Source organism: Erinaceus europaeus, chromosome 12 (assembly GCF_950295315.1).
Source record: "Erinaceus europaeus chromosome 12, mEriEur2.1, whole genome shotgun sequence".
Classification (NCBI taxonomy): Eukaryota; Metazoa; Chordata; class Mammalia; order Eulipotyphla; family Erinaceidae; genus Erinaceus; species Erinaceus europaeus.
In genome coordinates this window covers 78,347,095-78,368,657 of record NC_080173.1, presented here as the reverse complement: position 1 = coordinate 78,368,657, position 21,563 = coordinate 78,347,095, and the positions used below count along the sequence as shown (strand labels likewise).

Here is a 21,563-nt window from a genome sequence, read left to right as displayed (position 1 = left end):
TGGTGTTTTCCTTGTTTGTTTTGTTTTTCTTTTCATTTTACTTGGTAAAACAGAAAGAAATTGAGAGGGGAAGGGGAAATAGAGAAAGAGAAAGATCTGACTCAGTGCTTTTGAAGTATATGCCCCCTGCAGGTTGGGGGCTGGGGTCCTTACACATAGTAATATGTGTGCTCAGCTGGGTGCACTATAGTCCAGCCTGGGGTGAAGATATTCTATATGTGTTTTTGTAGTTTGCTGAGGTGAGGGAGGGGGACAGGACAATTAAATGACTAGAAATAAGAATGTGTATATATATATATATATATATATATATATCTATATATAATATATATATATATATATGTATATTCCTGAGCTAATTCTCTCTAGTATTTTTATTTTTAAAAATATTCATTTATTTATTTCCTTTTTGTTGCCCTTGTTATTTTCATTGTTGTTGTAGTTATTATTGTTGATGAACTGCTTCACCGCCTGTGAAGTCTCTATAGTCTTTTTATTTATTTATTTATTTATTTGCCTCCAGGATTATTGCTGGTGCCAGCACTACAAATCCACTGCTCTTGGAAATTCTGTTTTACCCCATTTTTATTGGATAGGATATAAAGAAATTGAGAGAGAAGGGGAAGATAGAGAGGGAGAGAGAAAGATACGCAGACACCTGCAGACCTGCTTCACCACTTATGAAGCGTCCCTCCTGCAGGTGGGGAGTCAGGGGCTCGAACCAGGACCCTTTCGTGGGTCCTTATACTTCATATTATGCGCACTTAACCCAGTGCGCTACTACCTAGCCCCCAGAGTCTTCTGATAAATATATCTTTCTTTTTCTTTTTTAAATTTTTTAAAATTATTTTTATTTTATTTATTAGATAAAGACAGTCAGAAATTGAGAGGGAAGGGGGTGATAGAGAGGGAGAGAGATAGAGAGACACCTGCAACACTGCTTCACCACTTGTGAAGCTTCTCCCCTACAGGTGGGGACCGGGGGCTTGAACCCGGGTCCTTGAGCACTATAACACATGCGCTTAACCAAGTGCGCCACCACCCGACCCCAAATATATTTTTCTTGTAGCATTTGTAAACAAGCTCTGAAGCATAAGTATAATCTGCTATTGAGTCTTCCAAGTCACTCTAGCAAGTCACTGTATAAAATAATGATGAAAGGGCAAGGACTGCAACTCTGAGACAGGACACATAATTTACATGTAGAAAGCTCTGCACTCAGTTCCCAGTAGTCAGCACCCTCCATCCAAATAGTAACATTGAAATAATCTTGCTCTTTCTTTTTTATTTTCCTTTTTTATTATTTTTATCTTTATTTATTAATTGGATAGAGACAGCCAGAAATTGAGAGGAACGGGGTTGACAGAGAGGGAGAGAGACAGACACCTTCAATACTGCATAACTACTCACAAAGCTTTCCCTCCTACAGGGGGGAACTGGGGGCTCAAACCTGGATCCTTGTAATCTTGCTCTTTCTAATATTGTTCTTCATATATTAAAGACTTATCCTCACCTATATATATGCAAGCAGTTATGATTACTATGTACTTTTAGTGTGAAAAGAACTTAGAGGTTTTGAGGAAAATTCTTCGACTTGTGAGGCACAGAAGAGCCATTCTTCTGACTATACATAAGTCAAGTGTTTGTATCCATCAGAATAAACTAAGCAATACTGCAGTAACAAATAGCACCAAAATAGTTTAGTGGCTTAACACAATCTTTTTTTTTTTTTTCTCTTCCTCACTCATAGTACATGTCCACTGAGGGATGACTGGGAGCCCTGCTCTAAGTTACCTTCCTTCCTGGATCAAAGTTGACAGAGCAGTAACCATCTGGAACAATGTATATTGCAGTAGGAAAGAGAAGAGAGAGCTCTGAAGTACTTACTACCAGTTCAGAAGGTACATACTAGTTCTGTTCAAGCTCATGGGTCAGAACTAAATAAATGTCCTAATGAAATACAAGCAAACCAGAAGTTAAATGCTACCTAACACACTCTTGAAAAGTGGACACACACAAATTTAGTTTACAGTTCTGATGACCTGCACTGGTGACCATTTAGTTAGGGAAGGCCTAGCTAGGTGGCTGGATTTGAAGTATTATCCTTTTTTATTGTTTTTCTTCAGAAAACAGCATGCTTACTAGGAAGTACAAAAGGAGAGAGAGGGAGAGGGAAAGGATTCAGGTAGTTAGGGCAGTGATCTAGAAAGGCATACATCAGTATCACCTTGGAGCATGTGAAGTTTGAAAATCCTTCAGGAAGAAATACACATCATCACCTTTGAGAATCCCAATTCTAGAGTCAGGGAGGTAACTCAGAAAGTCATAACACTAAAAGCTGTAGGTTCAATTCCTCACACCACCTTATGCCAGAGCTGAGCAGTGCTCTGGTTCTCATTTGTGTTTTTTCTCTCTTCCCTATGAATTAATTTTTTTTTTTTTAAGAATCAAAGCTTTAGAATAAGGCCTAGCAATTGATCCCATAGACTTGGGGGATGGCGGAGAAGAAGAAGAGGAAGAAGAGTAGAAGAAAATAAGAAGAGGTGGAAAGAGCCTTGTCTGGGTGCTAGGTGGTTGAGTGCACACGTTACAATGCACAAGGACCCAGGTTTGAGCCTCCAGTCCCCAACTGCAGGAGCAAAGCTTTGCAAGTGGTGAAGCAGTGTTGCAGTTACAGTCTGTCAGTCTCTCTCTACCCCCCTATCACCCCCTTTCGATTTCTGGCTGTCTCTATCCATTAAATAAATAAATAAAGACAGTAAAAAGAGAGAGAGAGAGCCTTGTCTGTCCAAATATTGCAAATACCGCAAGCCCAGCTTGAAAATGCCCAATTATTCTTTTATTTGCTTAGTAAATACAAGGTGACAGTGTATGGCAGGAATCCTAGAAGAGAAGCAGCTCCTTTCCCACACATACACTTAAAGGGCTCAGAGTCCTGTGTGTGTGTGTGTGTGTGTGTGTGTGTGTGTGTGTGTGTGTGTGTGTGTGTGTGTGTTGGGGGGGAGGGGAGTGAGTAAACCGCCATAAACATTTTATACTTGTTCAAATGAATGAATCCTGTGAGGCAAAAATTGTAGACCCAGTTGACACTGGATGGGCTTTCCAATTGCTACTCACAGTGCTCTTCTCCTTCAACAGTCTTCACAATAGAGGCCTAAGCACTAACATTTCTGATTCCTGGCCCTCTTTGCAGCTAGTTAAGACCAGGTGACCCTATAGGTGCAGACCAATAGCAAGCAAGCAGCAGTTGCTAAGGCAGATCTACAGAAAAAGCTTTTAAAGGGATAGTCTGCAAGTATGAGCATTTCAGTTTTTTGCACACTTCTTTCTCCCTGAACACCTGCACACACCTAGTGATGTCACAGATTTTAATTTTTTTAATTCTGCATCTACTAGCAAGGAAAGAAACATCTTTCTGCTTAATAATGGGGAAAGTTTGAGTTCCTGAGACCAGCAGAACCACCCCAGAAATTTTGTCTCTGAAATTTTGTTAAAAGAGGAAAATAAGCACATATCGGTTGAGCCATTATATTAGTTTCTACTGCTGTTGTTAATGAACTACTATAAATATCATGGCTTACAAAACACATTTATTATTTTCCAAATGCCTGACAGGGATCTCCCTGAGCTGAACTTGAGGTGTTGGTAGGGCTGGTTCCTTTCTGGTAGCTGTAGGAAATAAACTGTTTCCTGCTGGTGAGATAGCATAATGGTTATACAAAAAGAATCTTTTTCATGTCAAGTATGTTTTTCTTAATATTTTATTTTTTAATGAGATAAAATACAAAGAGATACACACACACACACACACACACACATACACACTGGTTAGCTCCGGTTTATGGTAGTGCTGGGGACTGAACCTGGGACCTTGGAGGCCCAGGCATAAAAGTCTTTTTTTAGGGAGTCGGGTGATAGCACAGCGGGTTAAGCGCACATGGTGCAAAGTGCAAAGATCAGTGTAAGGATGCCAGTTTGAGCCCCCAGCTCCCTACCTGCAGGGGAGTTGCTTCACAGGTGGTGAAGCAGGTCTGCAGGTGCCTGTCTTTCTCTCCCCCTCTCTGTCTTCCCCTCCTCTCTCCATTTCTCTCTGTCCTATCCAACAACAACAATAACTACAACAAGGGCAGCAAAAGGGAATAAATAAATAAATATTTTTAAAAATTTTTCCAAGTCTTTTTTGCCTCCAGTGTTATTGATGGGGCTTGGTGCCTGCACTATGAATCCACTGCTCCTGGAGGCCATTTGAGGCAATTTTTCCCATATTGTTGCCTTTGTTGTTATTATTATTATTGTTGCCATTGCTGTTGTTGGATAGGACAGAGTGAAATTGAGAGAGGAGGGGAAGACAAAGAGGGGAAAGAAAGATAGACACCTACAGACCTGCTTCACCGCTTGTGAAGTGACCCCCCCCCCTGTAGGTGGGGAGCTGGGGGCCTGAACCAGGATCCTTATGTCGGTCCTTATACCTGGTGACATGTGCGCTTAACCTGCTGCTCTGTCTTTTTAAACATACAAGCATACCTTGCTTTTTCCCAGCTTCTAGGGGCTGCCCATATTTCCTGACTTAAGGGCCCCCTTCATATGTCTTCAAAGCTAGTGGCAGTTAGTTCTTATACTGCATCACTATGTTCTCACCTACCTCCTATCTTTAAGACCTTCGTGATGGTATTGGACTCATGAGACAATCTGGGATAACCTTCCTATGCCATGTTTCTTAATTAGATCAAATCTGAAAAATTTCTTTTGCCATGAAAGACAATACACTCAGATTCAGGCTTGAGATGAAGGATATTATTTGCATGACACAACCATTACGGCCGAGTTTTCTGTTATCTGTAGCTAAATGCATTTATAACTGATACCCAAATCCTATGTCTACCTGGGGAAGGCTTTGACAGAATAATCTCCCAACCAAGACCTGAAGGATGGCTAGGAACCTGTCATATGCACAGTGTGGAGAGGACAGTCCTGGGAAAGAGTAGCACAAGCAAAGTAGTGAACATGTAAGTCATATTTGGAAACTGGATATGGGGTGGGAGGGTAGAGATAAGGAGGGACCAAATCACAGATCACCAGTCTCATTTGCATCTAAGGAGTTCAGACTTTATTTTGCAAGTGACAGAAAGCCATTGTAGAATGTGAGCATGGGCAACACAAACAGAAATTCAGAACACTAGAAGTGGATATACTCTATGGTGTGACAATTTGTCTTCAAGGGATTTATCCAAAAAACACAAAAACTCCTCCCCAAAGAGATCTATGTACATCTATGTTCATAGTAACACTATTTGTAATAACTTAAACTTGAAAGCAACCCAGATACCCACCAACAGATTAGCAATTAAGAAAATGGTAGTGGGGAGTTGGGTGGTAGCGCAGCAGGTTAAGCACACATAACACGAAGCGCAAGGATCAGTGTAAGGATCCCGGTTTGAGTCCCCAGCTTCCCACCTATAGGAGGTCGCTTCACAAGTGGTGAAGCAGGTCGGCAGGTGTCTGCTTTTTATCCCCCTCTCTGTCTTCTCCTCCTCTCTCCATTTTTCTCTATCCTATCTAACAATAACAACATCAATGGCAAAAATAACAATAAGGGCAACAAAATGGGAAAAAAATGGCCTCTAGGAGCATCAGATTTGTAGTGCAGGTACCAAGCCCTAGCAATAACCCTGGAGGCAAAAAAAAAAAGTGGTAGTGGGGTCAGGCAGTGGCACACCCAGTAGAGCACACACGTTATAATGTTGAAAGACCTGGGTTTAAGACTGGTCCCCACCTGCAGGGGGTAAGTTTCACAAATGGTTAAGCTGTGCTGCCAGTCTCTGTCTCCCTCTCTGTCTCCCACTTCCCTCTCAATTTCTCTTTCTCTATATAAAATAAAGAAGTTAATTTAATTTAATTTAAAAAGAAAGTTGTGGTACATATAAAATGAAATACTACTCAGCTACGAGAAATGATGAAATATTCTCCTTTGCCACATCTTTGATAAACCCTGAAGGAATCATGTTAAGCAAGATGAGAATAACAGTATCAGATGATCTCACTTAAAGTGGAACCTAAACCAAAAAAAAAAAAGAAAAATACAGGGTGAGACTTGGACTAGATGTTGTCTATTGCAACAGAGTCAAGGGCTCTAAAGGTGGGAAGGTCAGAAGGGACTGAGAGGTATTGGAGACTCAGTGCATGATGGTGGGAGGAGGACATAAGTTGGTGGCATAAGTGATAGGCAGACATCTATCCCAGGAAGACAAGAAATTGTACTCATGTGTCAACAGCTGTCTCGTAGATCATTATTTCCCTTCACACTAAAAATAAAATAAAATGAAAGTAGAAGTTTAAGCTTAAAAAAGCAGAGTCCACTGATGAAAATTATATGATCCTAGGCTTGTCAGAAAAATGGCCAGGACTTCATTTTCCTCATACGAAAAATGAGAGCAGCAGCACTTACTTTATAGTAATAGCAGAACAGTAGGTTGCTCTGAATATTAAGAGATGATAATGTAGGTTAAGCACTTAACATAGTTCCTAGCAGGTAGTAGGTGCTAAGTATATTCTAGTTCTTTCCCTCCCAAGTGCCAATAAAAAATTTAAAACAGTCATTTTCTCAGCAGCTGCAAAATGTGACATAAGCTCCAGGCAACCTCCCTTCAGACAAGTCTTGTCTCAGACAGACTATAGCAAGGATCAAACGGGGAGACAGGAACATGATCTGAGGCTGATGCTCACTGCAGAAAGATTGCAGCTCTACAATGCAGAAATAGCAAGAGAGATACACGTGGTATAAATACAGCTACACAGACAGAGAAGTGGTAAAGGTAGTCAGGTGGGCACAGTGATTTCTGCTTCTAATTCAAGTTTGATATACAAACAGAGCCTAGTTTCCAAAACAGCCAATTCTGGCCCCAGCACTTGGACAACACAGCCTTGATGTCCTGAGATCTCATCTCCCATTAACCCATGGCTCCTAAAAGCCAGAATGGACCCAAAACAAACCTCATACAACCAGAATTTCCTAGCAGGGCACCAAGGCAGGAAATTCCTTACTTTTAAATTTATTTATTTTTTCCATTGAGTTTCTCATTTGAAACTATTCCAAAATCAACAGGTCCAAAGGTCAGGTGGTGGTGCACCAGGTTAAGCACACATAGTACTAAGTGCATGGACCTGTGCAAGCTCCCAGTTCCAGCCCCTGGCTCCCCACCTGCAGGAGGGTTGCTTCACAAGCAGTGAAGCAGGTCTGCAGGATTCTATCTTTCTCTACTCCTTGTTGTCTTCCCTTCCTCTCTCAATTTCTCTTGGCTGTGTGTGTGTGTGTGTGTGTATGTAAGAAAGACAGAAAGAAAGCAAGAAAAAAAAAATGGCCACAGGAGCAGCACTGTGGATTCGTAGTGCTGGCACTGAGCCCCAGTGATAACCCTGAAGGCAAAAAAAAAAAAAAAAAAAGAATCAACAGGTTCTTATGAAGTTCCAACCATATGCCCAACCCTGTGAAAGATACTGTAAAAGAGATGGGATGGGGAGACAGCATAATAATTATGCAAAAGACTCTCATGCCTAAGGCTCTGAAGGTCCCAGGTTCAATCCCCAGCACCACCATAAGCCAAAGCTGAGCAGTGATCTGGTCTTTCTCTCTGTATACCTCATTAAAATAAATAAAAACTATATTAAACACACACACATATATATATAGAGAGAGAGCGCAGCACAAGTCGTGATCCCATCTCTCAACAAGTCAGCTAGTCTCTTAGTTTGAGAGCAACTCTTCATCATAAACATATAAAAGGCATTGTGTTTTGCACAGAGCAATAATTCAGTCATCATTTGTCCACCGGGTCAATGGATTAATAGATGCTGCACTAAGACAACTGTATGGGTGTGAGGCTCACTCTAAGAACTACAAGATGGCTTGTAGTATTTGGAAATGTTTGTGCCAGAGGCTGCTAGTTGTCTACTCAGTATCAGTTCTTCCATTTTTCCTTGTAACAGAGCCTCCATTTTATTTGAGGTGGTCATATGCCTAGATAAAATACATTTCCCGGCCTCCTTGTAGTTAGGAGTAGCTACTAAGGTCTAAACAGAGATGTTTCCAGAAAAGTGCCTTAAAAGGTAGACTAATAACCTCTATGTCTTTCCTCCTTTTTCTTTTTAAAGATTTATTAATTTATGACAGAAAGAGAGAGAACGGGTGTGGAGCTGTTTTAAAAAACCAAAAGAGAGAGGTCAACTAGGAATGCCAAAGGAGACCACCTGGGACCACAACAAGGCAGGACTAGAACGATTTCAGAAACCCACCAAACCACTGGTGAGTGCAAACACCTGTGGCTCATGGACAGAACAAGGAGGAGCCTAAGAAGAGACTGAATGGCTGGTAACAGTCTGGCAGTTTACCAGTTGAGGCATCACCTCCAGTTTGCTTTACCAACAAAAAGACCACTGAAGGGAGGAGAGGACACCCCTAAGACTCACCAAATGCAACTATAAGTCTTCATTGCTACTGCCCTCAGAGGCTGGAGCAGCAGCCGGGAGGCCCTGTGCTGATATCTGGGAACAGAGAACTCAGAGACCAGGAAACTCAGGAGAAGAGCTACACCTCGGTGGCCTAGCAGTGGGGCTCTGTAGTTGGAGCCTTTCCACATTGTTCTTCATGGTGGATAATTGTCTCAGAACCTACAGACTATAAATGGGACTTGTTTGGAAACTCACAGGGCCCAGCAGAGCTGCCTGGCTTGGCAGAGAAGTTGAATTAAGCCTTGGAGCTTTGGATCCTTGGGGTATGAGAGTCTTTAATATTTACATCAATGACCTCCCAGACACTTCTTCAAGGAAGTTCATCTACGCCGATGACATCTATTGTGCAACTCAGGCATCCAAGTTCGACATCCTCGAGGAAACACTCATGAAAGACATGTCTCTGATATCTGATTACTGTAAAAAATGGCGACTAATCCCTAGCACTGCAAAAACGGTATCATCTGTTTTCCATCTACACCATGCCTCGGCCTCGCGTGAGCTTAATGTGCAGCTTGGCGATACAAGAATCCGGCATGAAGCCCAGCCAGTCTATCTTGGCATTACTCTCGATCACACTCTGTCATTTCACGAACATCTCATAAAAACTGCAGCAAAGGTGGGCGCGAGGAATAACATCATTGCAAGACTGGCCAGCTCCTCATGGGGCGCGAGCGCTTCCACACTACGATCATCATCTCTGGCATTATGCTATTCCACTGCAGAATACTGTGCCCCAGTATGGTTCCATAGCCCCCATGTCCACTTGGTCGATTCCAAATTATATTCCTCCATGAGGATAATTTCTGGAACCATCCGTTCCACCCCGGTTCCATGGCTGCCAGTTCTTAGCAACATCGCCCCGCCAGATATTCGTCGGGATGCGGCATCATCTAAGTTCATTTCCCACATCTACGCTCGACCGGACCTGCCAATATACTCGGATATCTTCGCCCACCCTGTCCAATGCTTGACGTCTCGTCACCCAATCTGGTCCCCTACGCCTACACTGAACTTCTCTGTTCCAGACTCTTGGAAACAGAGCTGGCAGTCAGCTGAGGTAAAGAACAAACACCTTATCACAGACCCCTGCAAGCATCAACCCGGCTTTGACCTAGCACGTTATGATTGGGCCCTCCTCAATCGCTATCGAACAGGCCATGGCCGGTGCGCCGCTATGTTCCATCGCTGGGGAGCCAGAGACGACCCGAACTGCCCCTGCGGCTACAGACTGACTATGACCCACATAGTCAACGACTGCCACCTCTCCAGACTCAAAGGAGGTCTCGAAACTTTACATCAGGCTCAACCTGACGCTGTTGACTGGCTACGGAAGAAGGGCAAACGCTAGAAGAAGAAGAGTCTCTTCGCATAACCACTGTGATATCTCTCCCCCACCCTGCCTTGTCTCTTGGTCAGGAGTGAGTGATTAAGCTAAGAAGCCTACTTAGAGTTTAACCCCATAGCCTACAGGGAAGAAAAAGAAAAAAAGAGAAAGAGAACAAGAGCATTATTCTGGCATATGCTGTGTTGGGAATAGAACTTGGGGCCTCATGCTTAAGAGTTCAATACTTGAGGGCCAGGCAGTGGTGCATCCCGTTAAACACATGCATTGCCAAGTGCAAGAACCTAGTTCAAGCCACCCAATCCCCACCTACAAGGGAGATGCTTCAAAAGTAGTGAAGCAGGGGAGTCGGGCATCAGGTTAAGCACAAGTGGTGCCAAGTGCAAGGACCAGCATAAGGATTCCAGTTCAAGCCTCCTGCTCCCCACCTGCAGGGGAGTTGCTTCACAAGCAGTGAAGCAGGTCTGCAGGTGTCTCTATCTTTCTCTTCCCATCTCTGTTTTCCCCTCCTCTTTCCATTTCTCTCTGTTCTATCCAACAACAACAATAGTAATAACAACAACAATAAAAATGACAAGGGCAACAAAAGAGAAAATAGATAGTAAAAAAAAAAAGTAATGAAGCAGGTCTGCAGGTGTCTTTCTCCCTCTCTATCTCCCCTTCCTCTTTTCAACTGCTCTCTGTCTTATCAGAGAAAAAAAAAAGAAAAGAAAAAAAGGAGGGGCTGGTGGTGACACACCTGGTTGAACACACATGTTACAATGTTCAAAGACTGGGGTTCGAGCCCCCAGTCCCCACCTGCAGAAGGAAATCATTGCAAGTGGTGAAGGAGGGTTTCAGGTGTCTCTCTATCTGGCTTTCTTCTCTACCACCACCTTCCCTCTCAATTTCTGGTTGTCTCTATCCAATAAATAAAGATTAAAAAAAAAAGAGGCTACCCAGAGCAGTGGATTTGTAGTTCTGGTACCATGCCCCAGTGATAGCCCTGGTGGCAAAAAAAGAAAGAAAGAAAGAAAGAAAGAAAGAAAGAAAGAAAGAAAGAAAGAAATCACTTTACCCACTGAGCCACCTTCTAGGCCTCTCTTCTAATTTTTGTCTGAAACATGAATATGATGACTGGGTTTCTAGCAATTATTTTTGAACCATCAGATAATCTTAAGACAGAAAAAAAGAAAGGCAAAATAAGGCCTGATGATTATGAAATCACTATACTTCCTCCAGACTGCTTATCTCTGTAGTTCTTTTACATCAGAGATGAAGAAACCTCTATCTTATTCAAGTTGCTTTTTTGGTTTTGCCATATTCAACAAGCCCATTTCTTAAACAATATGAGGTTATATGGAAAAATTAGGTCTTAACAGAAAGGTTAGCTTGGCAATTAGGGAAATAGAGGAGTGAGGACATCTCAGATGGCAGAGAAAGCACAGATAAAAAGGCCACTGTCAAGAATGATCATTGAGTGGTCTGAGAGGTGGCACAGTGGATAAAGCATTGGACTGTCAAGCATGAGGTCCTGAGTTCAATCCCCAGCAGAGTGTCTGGTTCTTTCTCTTTATCCTCCTATCTTTCTCATTAATTAATAAATAAAATCTAAAAAATAAAAAAAGGATGACTGAAAGTGGGTGAGGAGTAAGAAATAAAGACCAGTTAAGAGGTGGTTATACAGATGTCAGGGGAGACAAGACTTGATTAAGGTTAAGGCTAGTACCCACAAATGACCCAGAAATCTTGGTCCCATGACCTCCCTACATGAAGCAAAATACCTCTATTCTTGGACTGGGAATAAGAGAGGAAGAGTGGAAGAGGCTTAGAGAATTTCACTACATAAAGAGATATTATTAGCTATGGTATATTTGGCTGACTGAAAATTCCTAGAGTTAGCAGAATATAGTGAAATTCTTTACCATCAGGTTTATTAAACACTTATATCCCCACTCCTGTGCTATGCATCTAACACACATAATCTCACCAAACCTTTAAAACAATTTTGTAACATAGCCCCCACCACTATCACCTCCTATTTGGCAGATAAGCAACTTGGGGCCTATTGAATGTTATTAATTTAATCTATTGTCTCTTCACAACCCTGCAAACTGGGTCGCATTAAATCCATTTTTCAGATGTGGAAAGAGTCTGTGTCATTATTTAAAAGCAGGAAAAAAAATTGTATGAAGATTCTGAGTTTACTATATGAAGATCCAGAGACAACTGGTTTGTGAATAGCCTCTTAACCAGAAGAATAACTAGAGGAATAGGAATACAAGCTATTTGACTCTGGGAAAGTCTGTTTTAATTATTTATTTTATTTTATTAGTGATTTAATATTGATTTACAAAATTACAATATAACAAGGACGTAATTCCACACCTCTCCCACCACCAGAGTTCAGTGTCCCCATTCCCTCCATTGGAAACTGAAGTAGTTCTCCCAAGATTGCAGATATGGGTTAAGTATTATTTCTAATAACTACATATATATATATATATATATATATTTGCCCATTATTTTCCCTATGTTCCTGCCTTTTCTTCCTTTCTAAGTCACACCTACTACTTCTGAGTGTCCTTCCTTTCCCGCCTCCCCCACCTCTAGGTCCTGATGCAATTGGAGTTCAGAGCCCTTTCATCCTCTTCCCCTAACATTTACCCCTCTGGAAGTATGGACCAAAATTCTTTCTGGGGTGTAGAAGGTGGGAGGTCTGGCTTATATAATTGCTTCTCTGCTGGACATGGACATTGACAGGTGATCTATACTCTTAGCCTGTTTCCATCTTTCCCTAGTGGGGCAGGGCTCTGGAGAGGTGAGGTTCTGGGACACATTGGTAAGGTCGTCATCTGGGCAAATTTCTTGACCTCTCATTATCTCAGCATCTTCACCAAAAAGTGGGGTAGATAAATTTCACCGACTGGGGTGGCTAAGTGGATGAATGAATGATGGTCAGCTGATCCTATTACTAGGACTATGGAGGTACTTCTATCTTCTTCCAGGTGTTCTGCTTCCAACTTCAGCAAAGATCACAAGATACAGTGGCAAAGCCTAAATCTGCCCTGCAGTCCTGCCTTGAGGGTCATGAATGTTTGACTTTGAGGTTATTTTCAGGCTTCCAGATAGTCCTTATCTGTCTGCAGAGAGGCTGGAATAGATCAGCCCTAATATTTCTTCTGATTCTAAGTTCTTAAGAGTCACACAGGTTCTAATAACAGTTCTCAGTCACTTATTTCTACATACAAGAATTACCTACCAGAAATTAATTTCTTTACTGAGAAGTTTATGACTGGTAGACCAGGACCTTAAAGAGTCAGTGAGAAGTTTAAGGGTAGGTCATCAGTGTTTGCACTCTTAGTTGTTATCACAAACCTGTCATGAAGTAAGACCTGGATAAATTCTTGTTGAATGGAACAGATAAAATAACAAATGAATGGGGGCCTGGTGATGGCATACCTGGTTAAGCAAGCACACGTTACAATACTCAAAAACCTGGATTCAAGCCCCCGGCCCCCACCTGCAGGGGGAAAGCTTTGCAAGTGGTGAAGCAATATTGCAGTGTCTCTTATCTCAGGACCTCTTTATCACCCCCTTCTCTCTCAATTTCTGGTTGTATGTGTCCAATAAATAAATAAATATAATAACAAAAAATTAATATATATAAAAAAGAACAAAGGAATGAATTTCAAAGACCAGCAAAAGTCGTGACTCCATTAGTTAAGTTTAAGGCAAGGAGAAAATTCTACTAATGTAAAATATGAATATTTATTTTGTATCTGAACCAAGACCAGAATATAAGATGAATGGTTCCTGCCAGGCAAAATAATGCCTGACTCTGAAAACCAATCTATGGACTTTGCTAGAAGAGTACACTGTTTGGTCTATGGGGTACACACGTAGCACAGAGGATTCCAAAGGCTGAGAAGGTATGTGTGTAACCTGGGAAGGACATATATCCATCCTCAACAGCAGGGTTGACATAGAAACATGTGAATATGCAAAAGGAAACTCTCGGGTGGCAGAACCCTACCAGATAGGGCACATGTCTTGCTGTGCTTGTGGCTCAAGTTTGAGCCCCAATACCACATGGGACTGTAGCGACACCAGGGGAAGCTCCAGTGCTGTGGTCATTCTCTCCTTCTACCTGTGCCTCTCCCTCTTATTTGTTATCTAAATGAAAAAGCTGGTCCCAGAGCAGCAAAAGCATGTATACACAAAAACCCCAGCTCTGAACAAAAGGAAAAAGAGAAACAGACACAGGAAGAAGATAGAAGATAGAAAGTGAAAACACCAGGACTGGTGCATTGGGCATATAGTTGTGAATGCCCAAGTGTGCCTGGTTGATATGTGGAGGTCTAGAGTCCAACAGATGGCATAGCCAGGGAAATAGCTTGGTGCAAAATGTGAGCTGTACATGCCTAAGGCCTCAGGTTCGATCCTCCAGCACTGCATATCCAGGAGTGATGCTCCAGCCTCTCCCTTATGAAATAAAAGTAAATCTTAAAAAAAAAAAAATCCAACTGGTGGTCTGTTCACCTATGAAACAAGCTTTATGGGTAGATAATCCTGACGGTGGTCTCAGTGGCGATTAACTATTCTACCGGGGTCTCCAGCGATATGGAAAATAATAACTCATACATATACTGGGCTGTCAGAAAAGTCATGCCGTATTTTTTTCTGTTTTTCTATGCAAAAATGGATTATGAATTTTTCTGACAACCCAATACACACATGTATTCACTTAATGATCACAATGTAGTAAACACTTTGCTCAACTCTAGCTATTTTGTTGTATTTAACCTTAACTATCTTATGAGTAAATGCTATTATTTGGTGTATGTTGGTGTGTTTTTTTTGGAAGTGGTTATACATAGTCATCAAACTTACATGGTAGATGATTTATAAGTAGTCTTATTTACTTATTTATTTATCAGATAGGAGCAGAGAGAAATCAAGAGGGAAGGGGGGAAACAGAGAGACACCTACAAAACTATTTCACTACTTTTGAAGCTTCCCCCTGCAGGTGGGGGCCAGGGGCTTGAACTCAGATCCTTGTAACATGGGCAGTCAACCAGATGCATCACCACCTGACCCTTGGGTTGATATTTGAAAGCACGGAATTGGAAGTCAGACTACCTTGGTTCAAATCCTAAGTGCTGTTATCAGTTGATGATCTTGGCGTCTATGGATCTCAGTATTCTCATACATAAACTGGAAATAGTAATATCTATTTCAAAAAGCTATTGTGTGGCACAGAAGTGTTAGTATGAGGAAAATCCTTAGAAGGGAGCTGTCACACTTTGGTTAAGTGTTAGCTATTCTTATTCCCATCTCATAGGGATGGGGTTTAGGTCAGTAGCTTGCCCATGACCTCACCCATGGTAAAGGTAGACTCAGGGCTTACATTCAGGTCTGTCTTCATGACACACATGACTCAGACAGCTAACTCGAACTCTGCAACCCCCACCTCCACCCCACTCACACTGCCATCCTATTCCTCTACCCTTAACCATGTCAATATGAGTGAATCTTTCTCAGTAGCAACCAAGACTATAAGATCATAGAAGAAACTGAAAGAACCAGCATTCTGATTTGTTAAAACTATGATCTGGATACCACACATTTTTTTAAAGTTCTAATGGGTTTCTGTATGGGGATCTATCTCTCAATTAAGAGAAAGGGGTTCTTTTCTTTTACAAAATATTTCACTACTTTTTATTTTATTCACTTATTTATTTTGGATAGAGACAGGGAAAGTGTGATAGGATGGGGAGAAGGAAAGGGAGAGACATCAGCAGCATAGTTTCACCACTTGTGAAGCTTCCCCCCATGTGGGTGAAGACCAGGGACTTAAAACCTGGTCCTTGCACATTGTAACATGTGCCCTCTACCAGATGCACCACCCCTTGACCCTGAGGAGTTCTTCTCTAAGAGGGGAGCACTTCTAGACACTTTTAAAAGAATTTTTTCTTGCCATGCAGGTTATTATTATTATTATCATTATTTATTGGATAGAGCCAGAAATATAGAGGGAATGGAGAGATAAAGAGAGACAGAGAGACACCGAAGCCCTACTTCATCAGGGGCTTGAAGCTGAGTTCTTGCTGGTGGGAATGTCAATTGGTCCAACCTCTGTGGAGAACAGTCTGGAGAACTCTCAGAAGGCTAGAAATGGACCTACCCTATGACCCTGCAATTCCTCTCCTGGGGATATATCCTAAGGAACCCAACACACCCATCCAAAAAGATCTGTGTACACATATGTCCTTGGCAGCACAATTTGTAATACCCAAAACCTGGAAGCAACCCAGGTGTCCAACAACAGATGAGTAGCTGAGCAAGTTGTGGTCTATATACACAATGGAATACTACTCAGCTGTAAAAAATGGCATATTGCACCCAAGTAAAAGACTCTGGGGTGGGAGTGGGTGGGGAGAATACAGGTCCATGAAGGATGATAAATGACATAGTGGGGGTTGTATTGTTAAATGGGAAACTGGGGAATGCTATGCATGTACAAACTATTGTATTTACTGTTGAATGTAAAACATTAATTCCCCAATAGAGAAATAAATTTTTTAAAAAGGTGAATAAATAAAAAAATAAAATAAAAAATAAAAAAGGCAGAAGTTGAAAAACAAGATCAGAAAACACAAGTAGAACCTGAAATGGAATTGGCATATTGCACCAAAGTAAAAGACCCTGGGGTGGGTGGGTGGGAAGAATACAGGTCCATGAATGATGATAGAGGACCTAGTGGGGGTTGTATTGTTATATAGGAAAGTGGGGAATGTTATGCATGTACAAACTATTGTATTTACTGTTGAATGTAAAACATTAATTCCCCAATAAAGAAATAAAAAAAAAAAGAAGCTGAGTTCTTGTGCACTGTAACATGAGCACTCAACCAGGTGCACCATCACCACCAGGCCCCTAGACATTTTTGATATGAAGTTTCACCATTTTCTTTCTTTGAAACCTCAAGATGAAGGCAAAACATGGATTGCCCAATTAAATCCATTCTTCAATGAAGGATTCTGAATTTAGGTAGCAGATGTGGTGGAGAGAGTGAAACATGAGGATCAGTCCAATAAGACGACAACCTTATGAGTCAAGTTTTTCTTTCTGCCCTGGAGCTTGCTGAAAAGGTTCTAGAGAGAACCAGAACCGTGGTAGGAAAAACAAAACCAAAAAACTGCATCACAGAAAAACAAACCACCTGTGATCCAAAATGATGTAACTGTGGAAATTTCTGAAGCATCAACTCAGAAGCAAATGATCTATAGTCACGGTTAGTTAGCCCTATGGGGTGAGTGCTATGTGGTGGGACCTGTTTAAAGTCCTTTAGAAACAATATTGCTTTAATCATACAAATAGGATGAAGTGCACAGTGTTTATTAGCTTCATTATTAGTTGAGGATATCTCAACTTCATCCAAAATCATACAAGTAGTCTAGATTTAGAGTCCACAGTCTTTTTAAAAAACACTTATTTATTTATTCCCTTTTGTTGCCCTTTTTATTGTTGTAGTTATTATTGTTGTTGCTACTAATGTCATCATTGTTGGACAGGACAGAGAGAAATGGAGAGAGGAGGGGAGACAGAGAGGAAGAGAGAAAGATGGACACCTGCAGACCTGCTTCACCGCTTGTGAAGAGCTCACAGTCTTTAACAATGTTTTCAAACCTTTTTGTCTAACCCAAGGGGGGAAATACATTAAGTTAGGACCCTGTATGCATTTAGACATTATATTTGTAATGGAAACAAAGTTTTAAAACAAAGTAATACTCACCACTACCATGTATATTACAATATGTTCTAATGTTTTATTTTCTATTCTATTCCACTCAAAATCATTCAGCAAAAAGGTATTAAACATCTAATATGTGTTAGACACTATTCTGTGCTTTGAGACTATGTCTCAAAGAGACAAAACTCTTGTAGAGCCCCTTTTAGAGCTTGCAATTTACTAGATAGCGTGAATAAAAGATCACAAGATAGAGTGAAAATTTAGCATCTAAGGTGGTAATTTTTTTAAAAGATTTGTTTAAATTTATTCATGAGAAATGATAGGAGAGAGAGAAAGAACCAGACATCACTCTGGTACATGTGCTGATGGGGACTGAACTAGGGACCTCATGCTTGAGAGTCCAGTGCCTTATCCATTGTGCCACCTCCAGACCATGCGTAGTAATTTGTTAAGTGTTAAAGAGAAAAATAACACAGGGAAAGTCAAGGGTGGCCAAGGAATTCCTTAAAACGTTTTTAAAGGAAGTTCTCTATTTCTCACTATAATGATTGCAGTGGGCTATTAACCACAGTGTGAAAAGCCCAGCCCATATTCCTTTACTTTAGTGCCCACTTGTGTGCTGAAAGGCTCTTTCTCCTAGATTATGTGTACATGTATGTGAATGTACACATGTGTACTTACAGAGGTGTGCATGGACATGCAGTCATATGTGAATGCATACTGTATGTCTGTTCTACCTCCATTCACTTCCTCACTGGGAAGGGATGGAGTCAGGAGGCAGAGCCCCCACAGATGAGCTGTGCAGAGGTTCCCTACACAAGTTGGTTATGCAGAGGAGGCCTGAAATGGATTTTGAAATACAGCCCAGAGATAGCTATCCAAAGTCTTAAGTGTTAGACATATGCCTTGGCTTGAGTCTTCAGTTCAGAAGAATCATATATATTTTTTTTTATCAATGATCCACCCCAGGGGGAACCTTTTGCTAATTTATTATGCCAGAGAGAATACAGATTCTTAATCTGCATCATGATATGCTTTGTGCTAGAGTGCCCTTAAAGAGAGAGGAGACAGAAGGCAGAAATAACAGTTATTTCCAGGGGCCAGGCAGTGGTGCAGTGTGTTAAGTACACATAGTAGAAAGAGCAAGGACCCACACAAGAATCCTAGTTCAAGACCCTGGCTCCCCACCTGCAGGAGGGTTGCTTCACAAGCAGTGAAACAGTTCTGCAATTATCTATCATTCTCTCCCTCTGTCTTCCCCTACTCTTCCAATTTCTCTCTGTCCTATCCAAAAAATTGAAAAAAAAAAAAAAAAAAAGATCTCTAGGAGCAGTGGATTTGTAGTGCAGACACCGAGCCCCAGTGGTAACCCTGGAGGCAAATATATCCTAGGTAAAGTTCTGTACACAGGGCATACCTATCAGAATGACTGGTTTGGGTTTGGGTTTGGGTTTTTGGGAGCCAGCTCTGAAGCAGCTGGAGCTACTTGGGTAGCTTCCATTGAAGACATTTAGAACTTGGCACTAGAATGAAATCTTCAGACTCCTCCTTTAAGTTAAAGGGGCACACACAAAAAAAGTGCTACTAACATGGGTAGCAACAGCATTGCCTACGGGAAAAACAGCCAATCTCTGCTAATGAATAAGTATAATTGATCACAACAGATCACTCGATGGACTTTCCAATTGTGTTGTTAGCAAAGTGGACAGTTTTTCATTCCAGTGCCAACTCTCTCAGATAAGATTTAATAACGAATATTTTGGAACAATCCCAGCATTGGTGATTCTCCTTCTTCTTTTTCCTCTTCTTCCTCCTCTTCTTCTTCTCCTTCTCCTTCTCATCTCCTCCTTCTTCTTCCTCTTCTTCTGCTCCTCTTCCTAATCCCCCCCCTTCTTCTCTGAGCAGGAAGGCTTATGTTCCTGATCATATTTTGATACAACTAGAAACCAATTTAGACTTTCCCTGTGGCCAAGGAGACCCTGACCATCCTGAATGTAGGAAAAAAAAAAAAAAAGCAGTCACGGGCATATCCCTAGCTGTTCTTTCCTCCTTAGGCCCATTCCTATTCCCTGACCTATGAAAACCCAAGCAGCTGAGAGATAATCAGTGCAATGCAATCACCCATTCAGGCAAGACATATATGATCATCAGAGGGGAATTCAATGATGACTAAGACCAGGACCTGTCCTTAGAAAAGAGGAACAGACAAGAGGGGAAGCCAGTAAAGGTCTTGGCTCATTCCAACAAGCACTTAATCTTCAATCTCCTCTTTTATCGAATAAAGGTGTATCACTAGACACAATCTCTGGGCACCAGGCCAGCTTGAAAAATTCTATAATTCTAACCCCTCCTCTTCCCATTCAGGCACTTAGCAATTGACAGATCAACTGCAGCCATCTAGGATACGCTGCAGAGGCAGAGAGGGAGCAGTGGAGATTAATGTGCCTCCCCAGGAGAAAGAGGAGCTTTCAGTTTGGTTCAAATACAGACACTAGATTCCTGGGGGAGGGTATGCAGAAGATACTAAGAGTGTGATGGAAAGGAATCTGACCGAGCCACCAGCTGGGTAGGAGGTAGGAAGAACTGTGATGTTGCAATAGTCAGCAAAAACGTTAAGGCCTGAAATGAGATCCCTCCCCTGTATGACCAAGAGTACCATTCCATCAACCTCCTGCCCGTCTCACCATAGAGCTAACTACTTTTCATTAACTTGCTAAAGCTGAAATCACCTTGGAAGACCTTTCTTTTTAAGTTCTACAACTGGTTTCAAGGTAAACAGGTAGATCCTAATCCCCCCTTTTTAAGCGGAGGTGGGGGGAGCGTTAAATAGAATAAGGTTTGCTGGGGGAGGGGCAGCAGCCCCCGGGGTGTGTGAGGCAAGGACCTGGGGGGTGGGGGGGGTGGAGCACCTACCAGCAGAGAAGCCGTCCTCGTGGTCTGAGCTGTTGTGGCTGCAGTCACTGCCCCTCTCCGGAGAGCTGTGGGTGGGCGAGTCCCGTCCGGTGACACGCAGGAATCTCCTGCGCCGCCACGCGGGGAGGTGCTCTTGGGCCCCGCGCCGAGGGGGCTCCTCCATCGCCAGTGGGGAGGCCCGCCCGTCCTTGGCCTCCGTGTCCAGCGGTTCCAGGTCGCGGCTCCGATGCTGCTGCCGCCGACCCCCGGGGATCAAGTGCATCCAGCGGTGGGGGCTGCACTCCCGAGCAGGCTTGTGGGCCTCATCGCGGGTCTCCAGCCGGCAGGGGGGCAGGAGTAAGTGGCCGAAGACGAATTTCTCATTCAAGTCCACCATCTCGAAGTCGTGGTCACTGCTGTCGCCCCCATCGTCCGCGCCCGAGGCTTCGGGCTCACCCTCCTCGGAGCCCCGCCCCGCGCGGATCCCGGAGTCCGGCTCCTCTCCCGGGGCGCAGAGGGCTGAGCCATCGTGCCCTGGGGGCGCGCAGTCCTCGCGGAGTCGGAAGAGCAGACGAGGCTGCACCAGCTGCTCGTGGATGGCGGCGGTCAGGCAGCGCACAGCGCCCCCGGCCCCAGCCGCCTCCGGCCAGGTGGGGAGGCCCAGGCACACGGAAGGGGGGGAGTCGGCTTTCGCGGGCGCCTCGGCATCCGGGAGCGCGGGGCACCGGGGTTCTGGGCCGCAGCCCGGGACGCCCTCCTGCCCGCGTGGAGGCGGAGGCGGAGGTGGTGGCGGCGCCCGCTTTGGCCGGGCCGGCACAGGCGGCCGCGCTGTAGCTCTCGGGCTGCCGCGGTCTCCACCTTCCCGGAGTCCGCAGCCAGGGCTGGGCTTCTCCCCGGCCAAGGCCGCCTGCAGGTAGAAAGACTTTGAACTTCTCCTCAGCCAACACCTGTTGCAACCGCTTCAGGTTGAGTTTGCAGCGCTCCAGCTCCCGCTCCATGTCCAGCACCGAGTCCAGCTGCATGGCCGGTGCCTCCTCGCCGGGGAACTCAGCCCGCCAGTGGCGCTCGAACTCCTGCGGGTCCCCC

General features: G+C 43.1%; 1 protein-coding gene across 3 annotated transcripts in view; it reads right to left on the bottom strand.

The window, feature by feature from the left end:
• The window catches only part of ABR (ABR activator of RhoGEF and GTPase), a 253,021-nt gene extending 231,587 nt beyond the window's left edge, over positions 1-21,434 (bottom strand). For 2 of the 3 annotated variants that reach the window (XM_060204095.1, XM_060204096.1), the window contains exon 1: positions 20,499-21,433. In XM_060204095.1, coding sequence (XP_060060078.1) covers positions 20,499-20,874 — 376 coding nt within the window. In that variant the 5' untranslated portion in view covers positions 20,875-21,433. Of the gene's footprint in view, positions 1-20,498 lie in introns of all 3 variants that reach the window. The other variant, XM_060204094.1, reaches the window with a different exon arrangement.
• Between the last annotated feature and the right edge of the window lie 129 nt (positions 21,435-21,563).